At 42.2% G+C, this 14,766-nt stretch overlaps 1 protein-coding gene across 1 annotated transcript in view; it reads right to left on the reverse strand.

The window, feature by feature from the left end:
* DGKI (diacylglycerol kinase iota) overlaps window positions 1-14,766 on the reverse strand; it is a 393,695-nt gene that overhangs the window by 255,036 nt on the left and 123,893 nt on the right. The window contains 1 exon segment of the mRNA XM_053927331.2: window positions 2,548-2,656. Within this exon segment, the coding sequence (XP_053783306.1) occupies window positions 2,548-2,656 (109 nt within the window).

Consider the following 14,766-nt stretch of genomic DNA (forward strand, 5'->3'; position numbering starts at 1 on the left):
CCTCACATCCCAGGGTTGCTCTCTGTGCCCTGCATGTTACCTGTTGGTTTGGCTTCTGCCCACTGCCTTCCAAGCTTCTTAGAGACAGAAACAGCTCCCTTGCCTCAGAATTCCGAGAAACCAACACAGGCTCTAGGACAAGGCAAGTACTCAACTGTGTGATGAATTAATAAATTCTTCAATTACTTTATAAATAAGTAAGTCTGCAGGCTGCACAGTTTACAAAGAACTTTCACATTTGCAGCCACAGTTTACAAAGAACTTTCACATTTGATCCTAACACCCATGAAGTCCCCTCAGGAGGGGCCACAGCTGACCCCATCCACAAATGAGAACACAGAGCAGAACACAAGGAGCAGAAAAAGGATTTAGTGAATGTTTCTATCTAAATAATTTAAACTCTCATAAAATCTTGCCTCTTGAAGAGAGGATTGCTTGAAACACCACGAATAGTGAACTAACTTATTTGGGTCCCTGATATATAATATACATTTTAATATGTATTTTAATATATATATTTTAATCCTTACCCAAGGATATTTTTATTAATTTGACAGAGAGAGAGAGAGAGAGAGAGACATCAATCAGTATGCATCCTGACCAGGGTTTCCAACCCACAGCCTAGGTATGTGCCCTGATGAGGAATCAGACCCACAACCTTTTTGGTGTACGGGGACTACACTCTGACCAACTGAGCCTTTGGGCCAGGGCTGGGTCCCCGACTTCCAACACGCACTCACACTCATCATTGGTCCATGCACGTCCTTCTTTGATTTTATTTATCCATTTGTTTATACATTTAATTCTTTTTTAATTAGGTAATCACTGATGTAAATATATCTTATGCTCTGTCATGATTTAAGAGTTTATTAAATAGCTGTCCTGGAATAAAGGGAAACTCCAGAAGAGGAAGAGTCTTCCTGAGCAACAATTAAACACGCCCAGGTGGCATCGGAACTCTCTCAACACTGCTGTGAAACAAAAACGTTCGTAAGTGTGTGCTTGAGAGAGAGAGAAATATTGTAATATAAAAACTTAAATCATAGCATTTGTACTAAAAAATACATTTAATTGAATTTTAAAACCTCTCTCTTTTCCCAGCCCTGCCATGCTCTTTCTTACAGGGAAAAAAACCCCATGAATTTCCCCTCTGTTAACTACAAAAGCTAAATAAGATTCCTCATCGAGACCAGGCAGGCAGACTTTCAGAGCAGCCTCTTCTCTCTTCATGCTGTTCCTCACGCTCCCTCAGAAAGGGACAAAACCTTTTCAACCCACAATTAGAGATGTACTTCCACCAAGAACTTGACTCACTGATGACTTTCAATAAATATGTTCTAATTGACTTAAGAATTTCTGGCTGCAATCTTCAACTCCAGTTAATAGTTTCTGCGGAGGTCTTTTGGTTAAAACGTTAAGATCAGTAAAAATACCCACTCCCACTGAGACAAAACCTATCTACCTTTGGGTGAGGGGAGGAAGTATAACAGAACACATAGGAGGACATGAAGTGCCTGGGATGTGAAGTGAGGTTATTCTCTACTAAGAAAACGAAAAGGGAGGGGAGAGGAGAAAATAAAAAAGAAAAGAAAGTACCAAAAAGGCAAAGACAGCTTGAGCTGAGGAAATCAAACTTCGACTCCAGAACGCTGCTGAGGATAAGTTCGACTCATGTTCAGCTGGGAGGGGCAGGGAAGCATTTGCGCAGTGGCACTTCTGTCTCGCAGCTGCTCACCCAGGCGGCAGTGCTCCAAATGATTCACGAGGGTTTCATTTTAGTCTCCAACACATCTGACTTCATATAAAGGACTTACGTTCCCAGGAGTCTGGGACCGGCTTGGATGTGTGAAGACTGGTCAGTGAACAACAATGACAATATCAAGTCCCTACAACCAAGATTACTCTTCCCAGCAAGGCTATCATTTAAAATTGAAGAAGAAGTAAAGAGCTTCCCAGACAAGAAAAAGCTAAAGGAGTTCACCACCACCAAACGAATATTATAAGAAATGTTAAAGGGTCTTCTTTGAAAAGGAGACAAAAGATCAAAACTATGAACACTAACGTGGCAATAAATACTATCTATCAACAATTGAGTCTAAAAAACAAAATAAACCAGCAGAACAGAAACCAACTCATAGATACAGAGAACATTTTGACAGTTGCCAGATGAGAACTGAAAGAATAGGTGAAAAAGGTGAAGGGATTAAGAAGTACAAATTGGTGGTTACAGAATAGTCATGGGGATGTAAAGTACAGCACAGGAAACATAGTCAATAATATTCTAATACCTATGCATGGTGTCAGATGGGCACCAGATTTACTGGGATGACCTCTTACAAAGTTACGTCTCATCACTGCGTTATGCACCTGACACTAATATAACATTGTAAATCAACTGTGATTTAAAAATAAAAATTATTTTTAAATGAATTAATAAAAAAATAAAAATAAAAATCATTAAGTCTTGCTTGTAGCCATGGGAACCCTGAGAAAGAGACAGACACACGTGCAGTCGAATCATGTTTAAACAAGAAAGCTGACACCTACACTCCAGTCCAGAGTCGCTCTGGGCTCCTTCGCTGGACCATTTGCCACAGGAAGGCCGAGGGGAGGAGCGGGAGCCAGATGCTGCAGGCCTGCCCGGGAGATTGCTTTCCTGCAGCAAGAAGAAAAAAAATACAAAGAAAAACCAACATCAGAAGGTAATACAGAGCTAAAAATTTCCTGTGGGGTAGAAATGATGCGTGAGTTAGTCTCCCGCATGTGCAAACCTTCACACATGTATTGGGGTATATCTCTCGAAAGGTCACGGTGAAGGTAGAAGGTGGCAGATCTCAAAGACAGGGCGGTTGAGGGGGTCACATTGGGGGCAATATTGCTTGAGGATCAGAAATGAAAAATGTAAGCTCCTGTTTAGGGTAGAGGGCAGAATGCAGGTCTGTTTGCACAAAAAGGCCTAGGGCTAGGGCGGTCACAATACATGGACAAGTTTAAAGCTGCCAGACTGTCAAAGCAAGAAAGGCAGGCTCGTGAGGCCTTCTACTGAAATTCTTCCATGTCCCACCAAAGTGTTCTCCAAGTCGATCACAGCTCCAAGTTCACTCTGGCTCCTCTCAAGAACATCCTCCCTTTCCCCTGGAGAAGACTTCTACACAGAGCTCGAGGTTCTAAATGGGAGAAGACTGGTTTTTATCTGCCAAGAAACAGCAAACACTGAAAGACTGATATCTTACCAAGGTCCATGGCAAGAAAAATCTAGAACATGTTGTTTGGATTTTAGGTGTGTTGAGTGGAACATAACAGAATTCAGGTGAGAAAGGTGGGAAAGGTCAAGAAAGTCAGCCCTGACCTTGGTCTGCCAAGACAAAAAATAAGAGGTGTCCCTTTAGCAAGCAAATATGATTATTGCTAAGAGAAGAGAAGGGAGGGGAGATAACAAAATGGGGAGAATGAGAACAGCAAGATAAAGAAAGCAGGGATCACCCAGGGAGACCCTGTAGTGTCACCGTGAATAACAGAAGTCAGGTTCTGAACATCCCCATCAAAAATGCCAGATGAGGGTCTCGTGCTTAAACATGAGGGCTGCTCCGTGAATCAACTAGGTGGATTCCCGCTGCAGAAGCGCCCACGCGTGCTTTGAGAACTTCCTGAACTAGAATCAGCTGAGTCCTGACTGGTCTGAGGGTGAGGGTGGGGCATCTGCATTTGCATGCGCAGACTCCTTCTGTAAGTTAACGTTCTCAAATGTCTCTATGGGACCGTGGAAGGATTTAAATCTAAAACGGGGCTGGAGGATATGAAATGCAGACTCATACATGTGCCCTCAGGAAAACAAAGCTTAAGAACTGAGAGACTGATTTCCCATAAATGCCTGATTCATAGAAGATAGACACTTATCCCTGGACCAATGAACACCTGCCAAGAATCTCTCCCCATCCTCCAGTCAATGAACTTGCTGCTTGGACTCTGGCTGGACTCCGGACTCCCTGCACTCTTTACCCATAAAAACAGCTCACCCCCCAAAATCGACAAACTCAACCTGTAGTTTGCTATGGTTTGTGTGTCCCTAACAGCAATTCTGCTATTTCTGGTAATTCAATGTTGCATCAGCTTACCTCTTAATTTAGGTTGACAGGGCGGGGGCTAGGGGAGCACTAAGTACCCAGGCCTGTCAAAGCGGAGCCCTGAAGGAAAGCACCAGCAACTTCATTCTGCACATTACCCTCCATTAGCTCTCTGAAGCCTGTCCTGCAGGACATGAACACCGCAGTGACATTTGCCATCTGACACTGGACCCCCAGCCACACCAGGTCCCCGGGGAGGCCCAGGTCCTCAGACTCCTTCATCCACTTCACCACCCAGAGAACCGAGACTACACACAGTGCAATGGGAAAAGAAAGGCGGTGATGCTGGACATGTGGTGAATCCCATCCACCGATCCACTGAAGGAAAAGGAACTTGCCCAGGTAAGGGGAGGAGCAAGACCAGAATCTAAACGCTTTGTTGGGCTCTAGAAGGTAGATGAGGTCCCTGTACTGTCCACTCAGCCCTGCAGACTTCACCCAGAATGGAATCTGTAAAGTTGAGGGAGAGGAACAGCAGCCCCACAACCCAAAGAAAGGCTGAGTAAGAATCCAGAAAAGAACCCGGGATTGTGCAGCCACTAAGCAATGACCCATTATATCTGAGAGCTCAGTAAGTGTCCAGCCCTTTATGTGTGTGTGTGTGTACATATATATACATACACACACACACACACATATACACATACTCTCTTATGTTCCTACACAGCAAGTCCCAGAAAGAGCGGCTAGGTCTTCAGTAGTCAAGAAGTGATCACATCAAACTTGCCCATAGCCTACTTTCAGCCTCTCCCACCAGGCAGTAGGCAATGAACTTGCTTTATATAAGCCCCCAAGGAGTCATTACAAGTATGTAGGTCTTTAATGAAGGCAGTCTGAGGACACAATATTCTCTTTCTTTCCACACTTTGACCAAAGCGTATAATTAACAACATCAATTTTGGCCCCTCGCCCCAAAGTATATTCTGTTTTATTGAGCAATAAGAAAAAAGTACTGGAAGAGTCTCATATGGTGATCCTTTATACCCCAGGTGTTTTCCTCCACCTGAGTTCAAGGAACTTGTTTAGCATTTTTCTGGAGGACTTTAGTCCAGCTCTGAAGGACTCTGAACAGTGATTCTGGGTCACCCTCTTCATCACCAAAAAATCAGGTCTCTGTAGAGTCAGAACCTATAGGTTTCACCTTTGACTCCTTAACACTCAGTACAAACTACTGGCACAGCAGAAACCACAGGACAAATGACTGTAACTCATGAGACGCTGTAGACTCTGACCACTGAAGCCTGACTCCTCTTCCTGATTAGGACCACCAGCAGGAGCGCATTGCTCAAATAATCAAATGAGGATGCGAGGGATGTATGTGTCTCTAGAAGGGCAATGTGGCTCCAAGATGAGAGGCATTCAAGCGTTCCACGCTGGCCAAGCTCTGCAATGAAAGCACAGTCACATCACACTCCTTCCCAGCCTGTGAACAGAAACGATTAAGTAAGGGCTTTTATGGATTATTTGTTCCTCATTGTGGATGTAAATTTAAGGGTGCTTTTCTGTAACATTAATAGAAGAAAATTGTATACCTACTCCACATATAAACATCAATTACAGGGAAAAGAAGTAAGAAACATCGAAGTGGCTTCTAGTTTGTAAGGGTACACGGGCCTCCCAAAAGGATATTACATAAGAAAGCAAATAAAAGAAATATATATGGGCTGGAGGTGGAAGGTAACTTCTGATTATAGCTTTCCATTTTTCTAAATAACCATGGGAGAAAATCGGTTTTTTCCAAGAGGTCACATATGTATACACATTTTCTTTCAAAATAAGAAAGTAATTTCATCATTTCTCAGACCTTCAATAAAATTAGTATAAGCTGCCTTTCTATTTGGATTGATCTTGGTTGGCAAGATGACATTTGAGAGTCTGGTAGAATTAGGTATGTGTTGGGGAGCAGGGATTTTATGTTTCAATTTTTTCCAATAAAAAACCAATCATCGGTGTTTCAATTCTCATTCTCTTCTCCTGCTATGAATCCTCTCAAACCCACAGTCAGTAAAATCGTGAAATGCCAATGATCCTTTCTGTTAACTTTACAATGTTTTGTCGGTGATGACAACAATGGCAAAAGAGTGTTCGACACGGAGAAACCGCCAGGAAAGACCTCTAACATATTTCAAGGGCAGAGGCCATCATACATTTTCAATAGCATTCTATTATGTCCTTCGCTTCCTTCAATAAGACTATAAACTCCTAAAGGACAGGGCTCAATTCATCCACTAATCTGATTAGAGCCTAGCCCTGGGGTAGATACAGCATATATTCAGTAAATGCTTTCTGAGCTAATGAATGAACTTGACCAAGAAGCAAGCTAGACAGCCTCATGATTAGATCAGTGGTGGAGAAATCTGATTAGAATGATCTGAATTATATCCCAGGCCTTACATTTCGTTGATATTCTTTCCTGACAGGGCCAGAACGTCTTCAAAGCAGCTCTTGAAAGATACAGGCAAATAGAGAGAGAATTCAGTGTTCAGAAGCCAAAGACAGCTTGGTGGTCGGCATTGAAATGGAAGCCTATCGCCACAACATTTGCACAGGGCACGTGATAGTAGTGTTAATACTTTCATGATGTATTTACTGAAAGAAACATGAAGCATATATTCACAAAAATATTTAAAATGTTATGGGAAAACATGTGAATAAGCGGTTATTTAGCCAAGATCCCTCTAATTATCCATTTTGCAGATTTCTCTCAATTCACTCTGGTTCTTCTCTTCTTCCAGTTCTCCATAGCTTCCCATATTCAATCCATCTCCATCATGCCAACTCCGCCTCCCAGTGATTCTACCAGAGAGCAGAGAATGAGGAGCCCACTGCGGAGACGAGAGCACCAGAGAATCAGGAGGTCCCCTCAGCCAGGAACTCTCCTAAAACAAGCACCTGACACATGAGAGATTGGGGAACTCATCTTCTTGTTCTAGAGAAGAAACCAGCTGTCTAAAAAAGTGACTCTGTATCTTGGTTTAATTCCCCAAGGGCCTCAAGGGCGATCTTAATCACTGTGTGTATTGGTGCCCCCCCAATACTATATTACTAACTTGGCTTTTATTCAAAGCAGCCCACAATGGTTCTTGGTTGATCTAGACAAGCCAGCTGCAATGTTAAAAATAGTCCACACAATAAAAAAGAATTGTACCAAGGCCCCCACAAATTCCAAATAATCCCACCAGAGATCCACGGAGGGGAACAAACCTGTGTGATAATTTGAGCCCAAATCCTAACTCCTACTCCATATGAACCCAAAGCACTTTTTGATGATTTGAATGTACATATATTGAAATCCTGAAGAATGGAATTACTATTGAAACAAAGGTTGTGTTTAGTTTCCTAAGGATTGTAAGCCATTCAGAAAATTGCCTTTGCTATTGAGTCTTCAACATGATCAATATGCCTGTTATCATTCTATTTCTGTAGCTGCGACTTCCACAGTGATTCTCCAACGGTGGCACTCAGCCGTAGTCTGCGGGGGGCAGGGGGGAGCTTGAGAGCCAGTCCATGTAAAGCCTTCCAAGTACCGCTAATGGCATCCTAGGCTGAGAACCACTGTTCCACACAGACGTGCAAACATCTGATCACTTTATCATGCCTGCTAACGTAGCTAAGCCCTGGCATTTCCATATTGAAATATACTCATTCACTGAACAATGTATTTGCTGAATGTCTCTTTTATACCAAGCACTGTTCTAGATATATAAGATACACGAATGCATAAAAAAGACATAAATCGCTATCTTTGGGAAGCTTATATTCTAGCAGAAAATACATTTTTGCCAGTGCTGAATTACTTTACATATCTTATATATTCTTCACAACAATAAGGTTGGTACTTTTATTATCCTCTAGCTTATAATTTTAAAAATAATAGCCTGTGCAGCTCAGCTAGTTGCAGTGTTGTCTCATATACAGAAAGGTAGATTCCTGGCCAGGGCACACACCTGGGGTGCGGGTTCAACCCCTGGTCAGGGAGCCTACAAGAGGAAACCAATCAATGCTTCTTTCTCACATCAATGCTTCCCCTCCCTCTCCCCCTCTTCCTCTCTCTCGAAAACCAATGTAAAAAATGTTGGGTGAGGTTAAAAAAAAGAAAAGAATAGCAAAGAATAGTTAAGCTACATGTCCAAGATCACACGGATAGGAAGAGGTCCCAGTAAGCTTTGAATCCAGGCCTCTAACTACAGATTGCACAAACTTAACCATTACACAATGCCACACTTTCCCAAAATGCTAACAGCACACACACACACACAACAAAAGAGACACGCAGTACAATCAGCCTCTTACTATACTAATCTTCTAATTGCCTCAATTATAATTGTCAATTATAAACAGAGAGACAGCCAGTTTGGGAGGTGTGAGAGTGCCCAGGTTAAGAACAGACATTACCTTACCAATCAACAACTATGTTGTCAAGCTGCTTGATCTTTCTTAGCTTTCGTTTCCTACTTTGTAAAATAAGAACACCATCACCCAATTCAGAGAGTTGCTGAGTGCAATACACAGTCGCTACTCTCATTATTCTCTTACGCACACCGGCGGCCCCCCTCCCCAGCACCTAGGCAAAGCTGGGTCTACGGTAAATCTCTGGATAAATATGTGCTTACTTGATGGCTCTCAAATATTACAAGTTCCCTGGACAGTTCTGCTCACTCAATAAACATTTAACAAGCTTCCATTACAGGCCAGGCAGTTCAGAGGGGTTATTCAAATAGAAGAGTCTTTTTCTAGCCATGGTAATAATTCCATGGCTGCCAAAGGAATCTTCTCTTCTCTCCCAACTTGCCTACCTGCCTCATGCAAAATTAAAATGCACCACCCTCTCCCCTCAGACAAATTCACCAACATATTTTTAAAAATGCACTCCATACTCTATTGGAATTACTTATTTGATTATAGGCATGTAAATGAAGGAAACACCAAGAAGGCATGTTCTGGTTGCTAAAAGCCCCTGAGAACTTGTGACCTCGTGTGTTACACAGGCTGTACTTCCCAAACCTCATCCATCCCCCCCACATTCCTAAAGCAATGCTGGTGTGGGCTTGGTGTGGGATGTGACAATAAACCCTATTTTAAAACAAGATGAGATTTGTTAACTGGGTTCTCTCAGGAGTTAATGGTACTCTCCTCCTCAAGGGAAAAAGTGATCACGCTGTTATGGGCTGAACTGTGTGTCCCGCCCCCACCACCAAAATTCACACGCTAAAGTCCCAAGGGCAGAAGGGTCTTTACAGAGGCAGTCGCTCCACAGTGAGATCCCTAGCGTGAGGGCCCTAATCCAGTATGACTGGTGCCCTCTACAAAGGGGAGATCGGAACACACAGATGCGCCCAGGGAGAACATGATGTGAACAGGAAGACAGAGATTAGGCGGATGTGACTATAAGCCAAGGAACACCAAAGATGGCCCCCAACCCACCAAAAGTTCGGGGAGAACCCTGGGGCAGGTTCATCCCCACAGCCTTCCGAAGGAACCAATCTGCAAGAACTGAGCTCAAACTTCCAGCCTCCGGAATGGTGAGCTAATACATTTCTGGTGTTTAAGCCCCACAGTGTGGGGTATTTGGTTACAGAAGCCCTAGAAAATACACACACTTCAAACTGGATCCAAAGCCTGGGTTTAGTATGGCAGGTTTGGCTAACTGCGAAATGTTGACTTCTCTTTCCCAGTTGTTCCCACGAACCTTTGGGTCCCTTCCAACCATAATGCTCCCCTTCAGAAACCAAGAATACTTACACAGAAAACACATTCCTATGAAAGAAAAACACTATTAAAAACAACATTCTCATACAAATAGATAGTAAGCATCTTACAAAGTTTTACTTAATGCATTAATGAAGCAACTGACATGGAAGACAAATACAAAATTAAAATGTGTACAAGAGACTGAGATTTTAAATAGTCAAGAAAGACATGCCCCAAAGGCTGCTAAGTCAGACGCAAAACCTCACCCCTGTGGCATTCACTATTCCCTTTGTCTCTAAAATCACAGCACATCAGCTTTCCACAGGTTAACCTCTAACCTGATGGGGATGTACACTGTCAGCACCTCTATCAGTTTTGGGTTATTAATCAAGTGTACAGAGGCAACCAAATTGCAATATCCACGAGCATCAGGTAAAAGGTCAGTACTAAATAACAAGGGTCTGCTTCTATCAGTACAGGCTCACTAGAACATGCTCTAGTAAAATAAGATTTAAAAAATCAAACAATATCCATTTTTCCATTATCAAAATTTGGGATATTTCTACTCTCACTATTCATAGCTCCAAGTTAAGATTCCTTGAGTAGTTCTAGATGTATGTCTGGAATAGTCTGGAAAATCTCATCAATTCAATTCTCTTAGTTATGCTCCAAACGATAATAATTTCCTGGGCATCTAGTATGCACTAAATATTCTCTTAACCATTTTCTTCGGGTTGAAAACAGGCTCTGAGTCAGACACTTTCAGGTTTACAGGCGCATCTATGGGGGAGTGGCAGGCTGAACTATGAGGCTGAACAGAAGGCTCACTTGATCTCACAGGAAACTCTGGCACCGGAATGACCTTTGAGACTTGCCCCGTTTCAGGCAGCTCCACATCGACCAGTCCTTGGGTATGGGCAGTCCCTTCCAGACTACAGCTCTACGCCACGGGCAGTGCCTGGGCCTCGGCTCAGCTGTAGACCCCTGGCAGCCAACACTCCTAGAAGCTGGAAGAATGAGCACCATGGCCCTGAGAAGGCAGCAAATGACAGCACCTACTCTAGACCTCCAATACACAGGACAGTGGATAATTTTATTGTGCCCCTTTTTCCTTAAGGAACGGACATTGGCAAGTTTAAGTAACTGACAGAAGCCATACAGCTAAAAACTAACAGAGCCCAGATGCAAGCCCAGGCGTCTGGCTCTGAGGCTCTGTCACTTTGCACTCCCTGAAAGAGAGAGCGAGACAAGAGAAGGAAAGGCACAGAAGGGGGAGGAACAGGAGGATGCAAAGACGGCACAAGGCGTGGGCACGCAATGATCTGAAGTGACCAGTGGAACGCCCTGGTGAAGGGGTGGCTGAAGGACATTTTAAGAACACAGTCTAATGTTCAAGTGACAGTTTTTGCACTCCTGTGACGGAAATGCCTCCTTTGTCTCCTCCTCCGTATTTCCCCCTTGCACTTAAATCTGTAGGGAAGTCTAGTGCTTGCCTTACAGGCAAGGGGGCTTATGAACGTGGAAATTGAAGAAGGGGCTGAGTTTTACAACTAGGTCAATGAACACCGAATAGACTTTGCCTACTGGAATAGAGAGATAATCAGAAATTGAACAAATTTAGAAAAAGCATTAGCCTGAGAACAGAAATAACCTTAAGAACATAAGCTCTCTGGAAACTCATAGAAATTATAGCAGAAAGGATTTAGATTTCCACAGGGTTGTTCCCAGTAAAACTACAAACAAGAAAAGTTTATCTTTCTCTGCTAAAACACTATTCCTGCCCCCCTTCAATTTCTCATCACCCTGAAACCTACGCTATCTCACCCACACTCTGGCTTAACTAATAGTGCCACTAAATAGAAAACCCAACACAATTTTGTCCACTCAGAACAGGTTATGATATGACCTTCATGAGGGTATGTATCTGCATTCTCAAAAGGGACTCCACATGCAAACACCTGCGTGACCCAAAGGAACAGAGCCAATGACGTTCAAAGTAGTTAAAATCATTTCTCTCCACTAAACCCAGGTCACTGTAAATATAGATGGGAGATGGCAGCGTGGGGTTAGAGCAGAGACCTACCTACCTAGTCTGAAGTCAACCCTGGACATAATGACCCAAGAACACACCTACATGGTGAGAAGACATTGCCAATGCGTATCAGTTAGAGAACAGTCCTGGCCAAAAAATTTTAAAAAATAATAATAAATAAAAAATTCACCCCAAAACGTTCTGATGAAGAAGAGTCATTGGTAGAGGAACTAATTAAAACTAGGGTTAGGGAACAAAGCACTACTCAAGTTCAACACTTAGGATAAAGCTAAGGAAACCAAGAGTATATGATATTGAAGACATGAGACGTCAAGGCTCTCGGCTGTATCTCTGAACGCTAGTTAGGCAGCAAAGTGCTTTACTGAAGGTCAAGTAGCTAGTTGGTGGCAGAGCCAGGAATAGAAATCAGGTCTCTTCCCCTCAGCCCAGTTTGTCTGTGTTATCACTGCATGGCCTTTGTGCATCCCATCCGGCTTTGCCTGCGGGTGTGCCTGTCTTTATTTTCCTTGCCTCCCTAGCAACGAATTCATCACCACATAGCTCTTCATACGTCCTACGTGTCCTGCAGGCCTACTTGCAAAAAAGGAAATAATGATAAAACGTTCGACAAGCTGGAAAGAGAAAAGAATGTCCTTAATCTGATGAAGGGTATGTATGAAAAGTCTACAAGTAGCATCGTACGCGATGGTGAAAGCCTGAACACTTTGCCCGTAAGACTGAAACAAAGTAAGTACGTCTGCTCTCAGCACTTCTGTTCAACATTGTTCTGGAAGTCCCAAGCAGTGCAGTAGAAAAGGGGGAAGAAAAGCAAAGAAAAAGCCATACAGATTGGAAAGAAAAAAAGTAAAATGTAATATCTGAAGATGGCATGATTGTGTAAAACCCCAAGTAATCCTACAGAAATCTACCAAAATTAATACGTGAGTTTGCAGTCACAGTGTACAGAGCTGTGTACAGAAGTCAACTGTGTTTCTATATTTAAACAACTACAAAGTAAAAAATAAAAATTAGATGCCAGTGAACAATGGCATTCAGAACACGAATTACTAAATGATAATCTATTAAAATACGTATAAGACCTTACACTGAAAACTATAAACCATTGCTGAAACAATTAAAGAGGCTGTAAACAAATCAAGATATCATACTTGTTGTGTGTTAAAAGACTCAACCCTGTTACGATGTCAAATCTCCCCAAAGGGGTACATAAATTCAACACAATCCCTCTCAAAATCCATTCAATTTTAAAACATACAGGAAAAAGAGGACATAAAGCAGTCAAATAGTAATCTTGACAATGTAGGAGAACCTTCACGACCCAATTTCAAGACTTATATAAAGGCAAATTAATCAAGAGCACGTAGTGCCAAAGGCCTGACAATTGGATCAATGAAAAAGAATCGAGAGTGCAGAAACAGACCCACACATGTACAGCTTCAACACAGCAAACAGGTAGATGGAGGAAAGAACATTCTTTTAACAAATGATGCTGGAAAAACTGGTTATTCTTATTGGGAAAAAATTAGTCTTGACCTCTATCACATCCTGTCCAAATAATGCTTCAAGAGGGATCACAGGTAAAAACCTAAAAGCTAAAACTATAAATCTTCTAGAAGAAAACATGAAAAAATACCTTCATGACCTAGGAGTAGATAATTATTTTTTTTAGACAGGATTCAGAAAGTTCTAACCCTAAAAGAAAAAATTGAGAAACTGGACTTCATCAAAATTAAAAGTTTCTATGTATCAAAATAAATATCAAAAGATACTTTTACTCATTCTGCCATTCCCATTCCTGTGCCAGCTGCGAAAACAGCAGAGTCAGAGCCTCTGAAAAGCTGCTCCTTCATAAAAGCGATGAGAAGACTGGCAAAAATTGTCAAGAATCATATTTTTTTATAACTCTGAAATTACCAATTGATTGGATGAGTTTGGCAGCAGCAATGGCCTTGGCTGGTCTCGAGGGCAGGCCGAGCTCATTGTCTTGGACTGGTGGTAGCTTCAAGACGCTGCACTTATGGGGGGCCGATCCTGCAAAGCATCCTCAGCAGGGACTGCGGAGCAAGACTCTGTCCCGCCTTCCAGTGGGCACCAGACAGTTCCAGCATCGTGCTGCAACCACTGTACGCTTTAAGCAACTTGACCGCTCTAAGCTTTCCTCTCCTCAACTGCAAAGGAGAAAACACAGTATCTTACAGAAAACGAGACTACAAACTACCTTACAAAGTAAACATATTTATTTGTAAAGCTCCAGTGTTTTGGTGTGATAAAATGATGAACATATACTTGTAGGTGCAGGTGGATTTATAGGAAACTAATGAAGCTTAAACTGGTCTCTCACTGTTACGGATCAGTCTGGGTACCTAGATCACTGGATCAGCATATGGGGGGTGGGGAGACCGGATGCAATTAGTGTTTATATGTAAACATTTCAGGTGTACTGTCTAAAGAGATCTCAGAAAAAAAGGGGTCCAAGTAGCAAAGACCCCATCATGGGTCTATAAGAAAAATATGTCTTGAATATTGACACTAAGTGATAGAAGCAAAAAAAAATCTTCCCTGGATATCTGACTCCAGCTAGCCTTTAAATGGGTTTCTTCCCTGGGTTGTCCAAAAGACTTCAATTTAAATGTTTAATATGAAGTCGTTATGGGTTAACAAATTTCCCTGAGTGTCTTAGAAGCAAATACAGATCCTTCCTAGAGAAACCAATTTCCAAACCAGGTGTCGAAGAATTCCAAAAAAGCACCAAGACAAATGAAATCCCCATCAAAAATTGCAAATACACGAAAATGAAAAGGATTCAATGAGTAAAAGCCAGCAAAAACAACAGACTCTAGAATACTCAAAATAGTTTAAATAATATAAAATAATTATGTTTAATGTCATTAAACAAAT

Source organism: Desmodus rotundus, chromosome 6 (genome assembly GCF_022682495.2).
Source record: "Desmodus rotundus isolate HL8 chromosome 6, HLdesRot8A.1, whole genome shotgun sequence".
Taxonomy (NCBI): domain Eukaryota; kingdom Metazoa; phylum Chordata; class Mammalia; order Chiroptera; family Phyllostomidae; genus Desmodus; species Desmodus rotundus.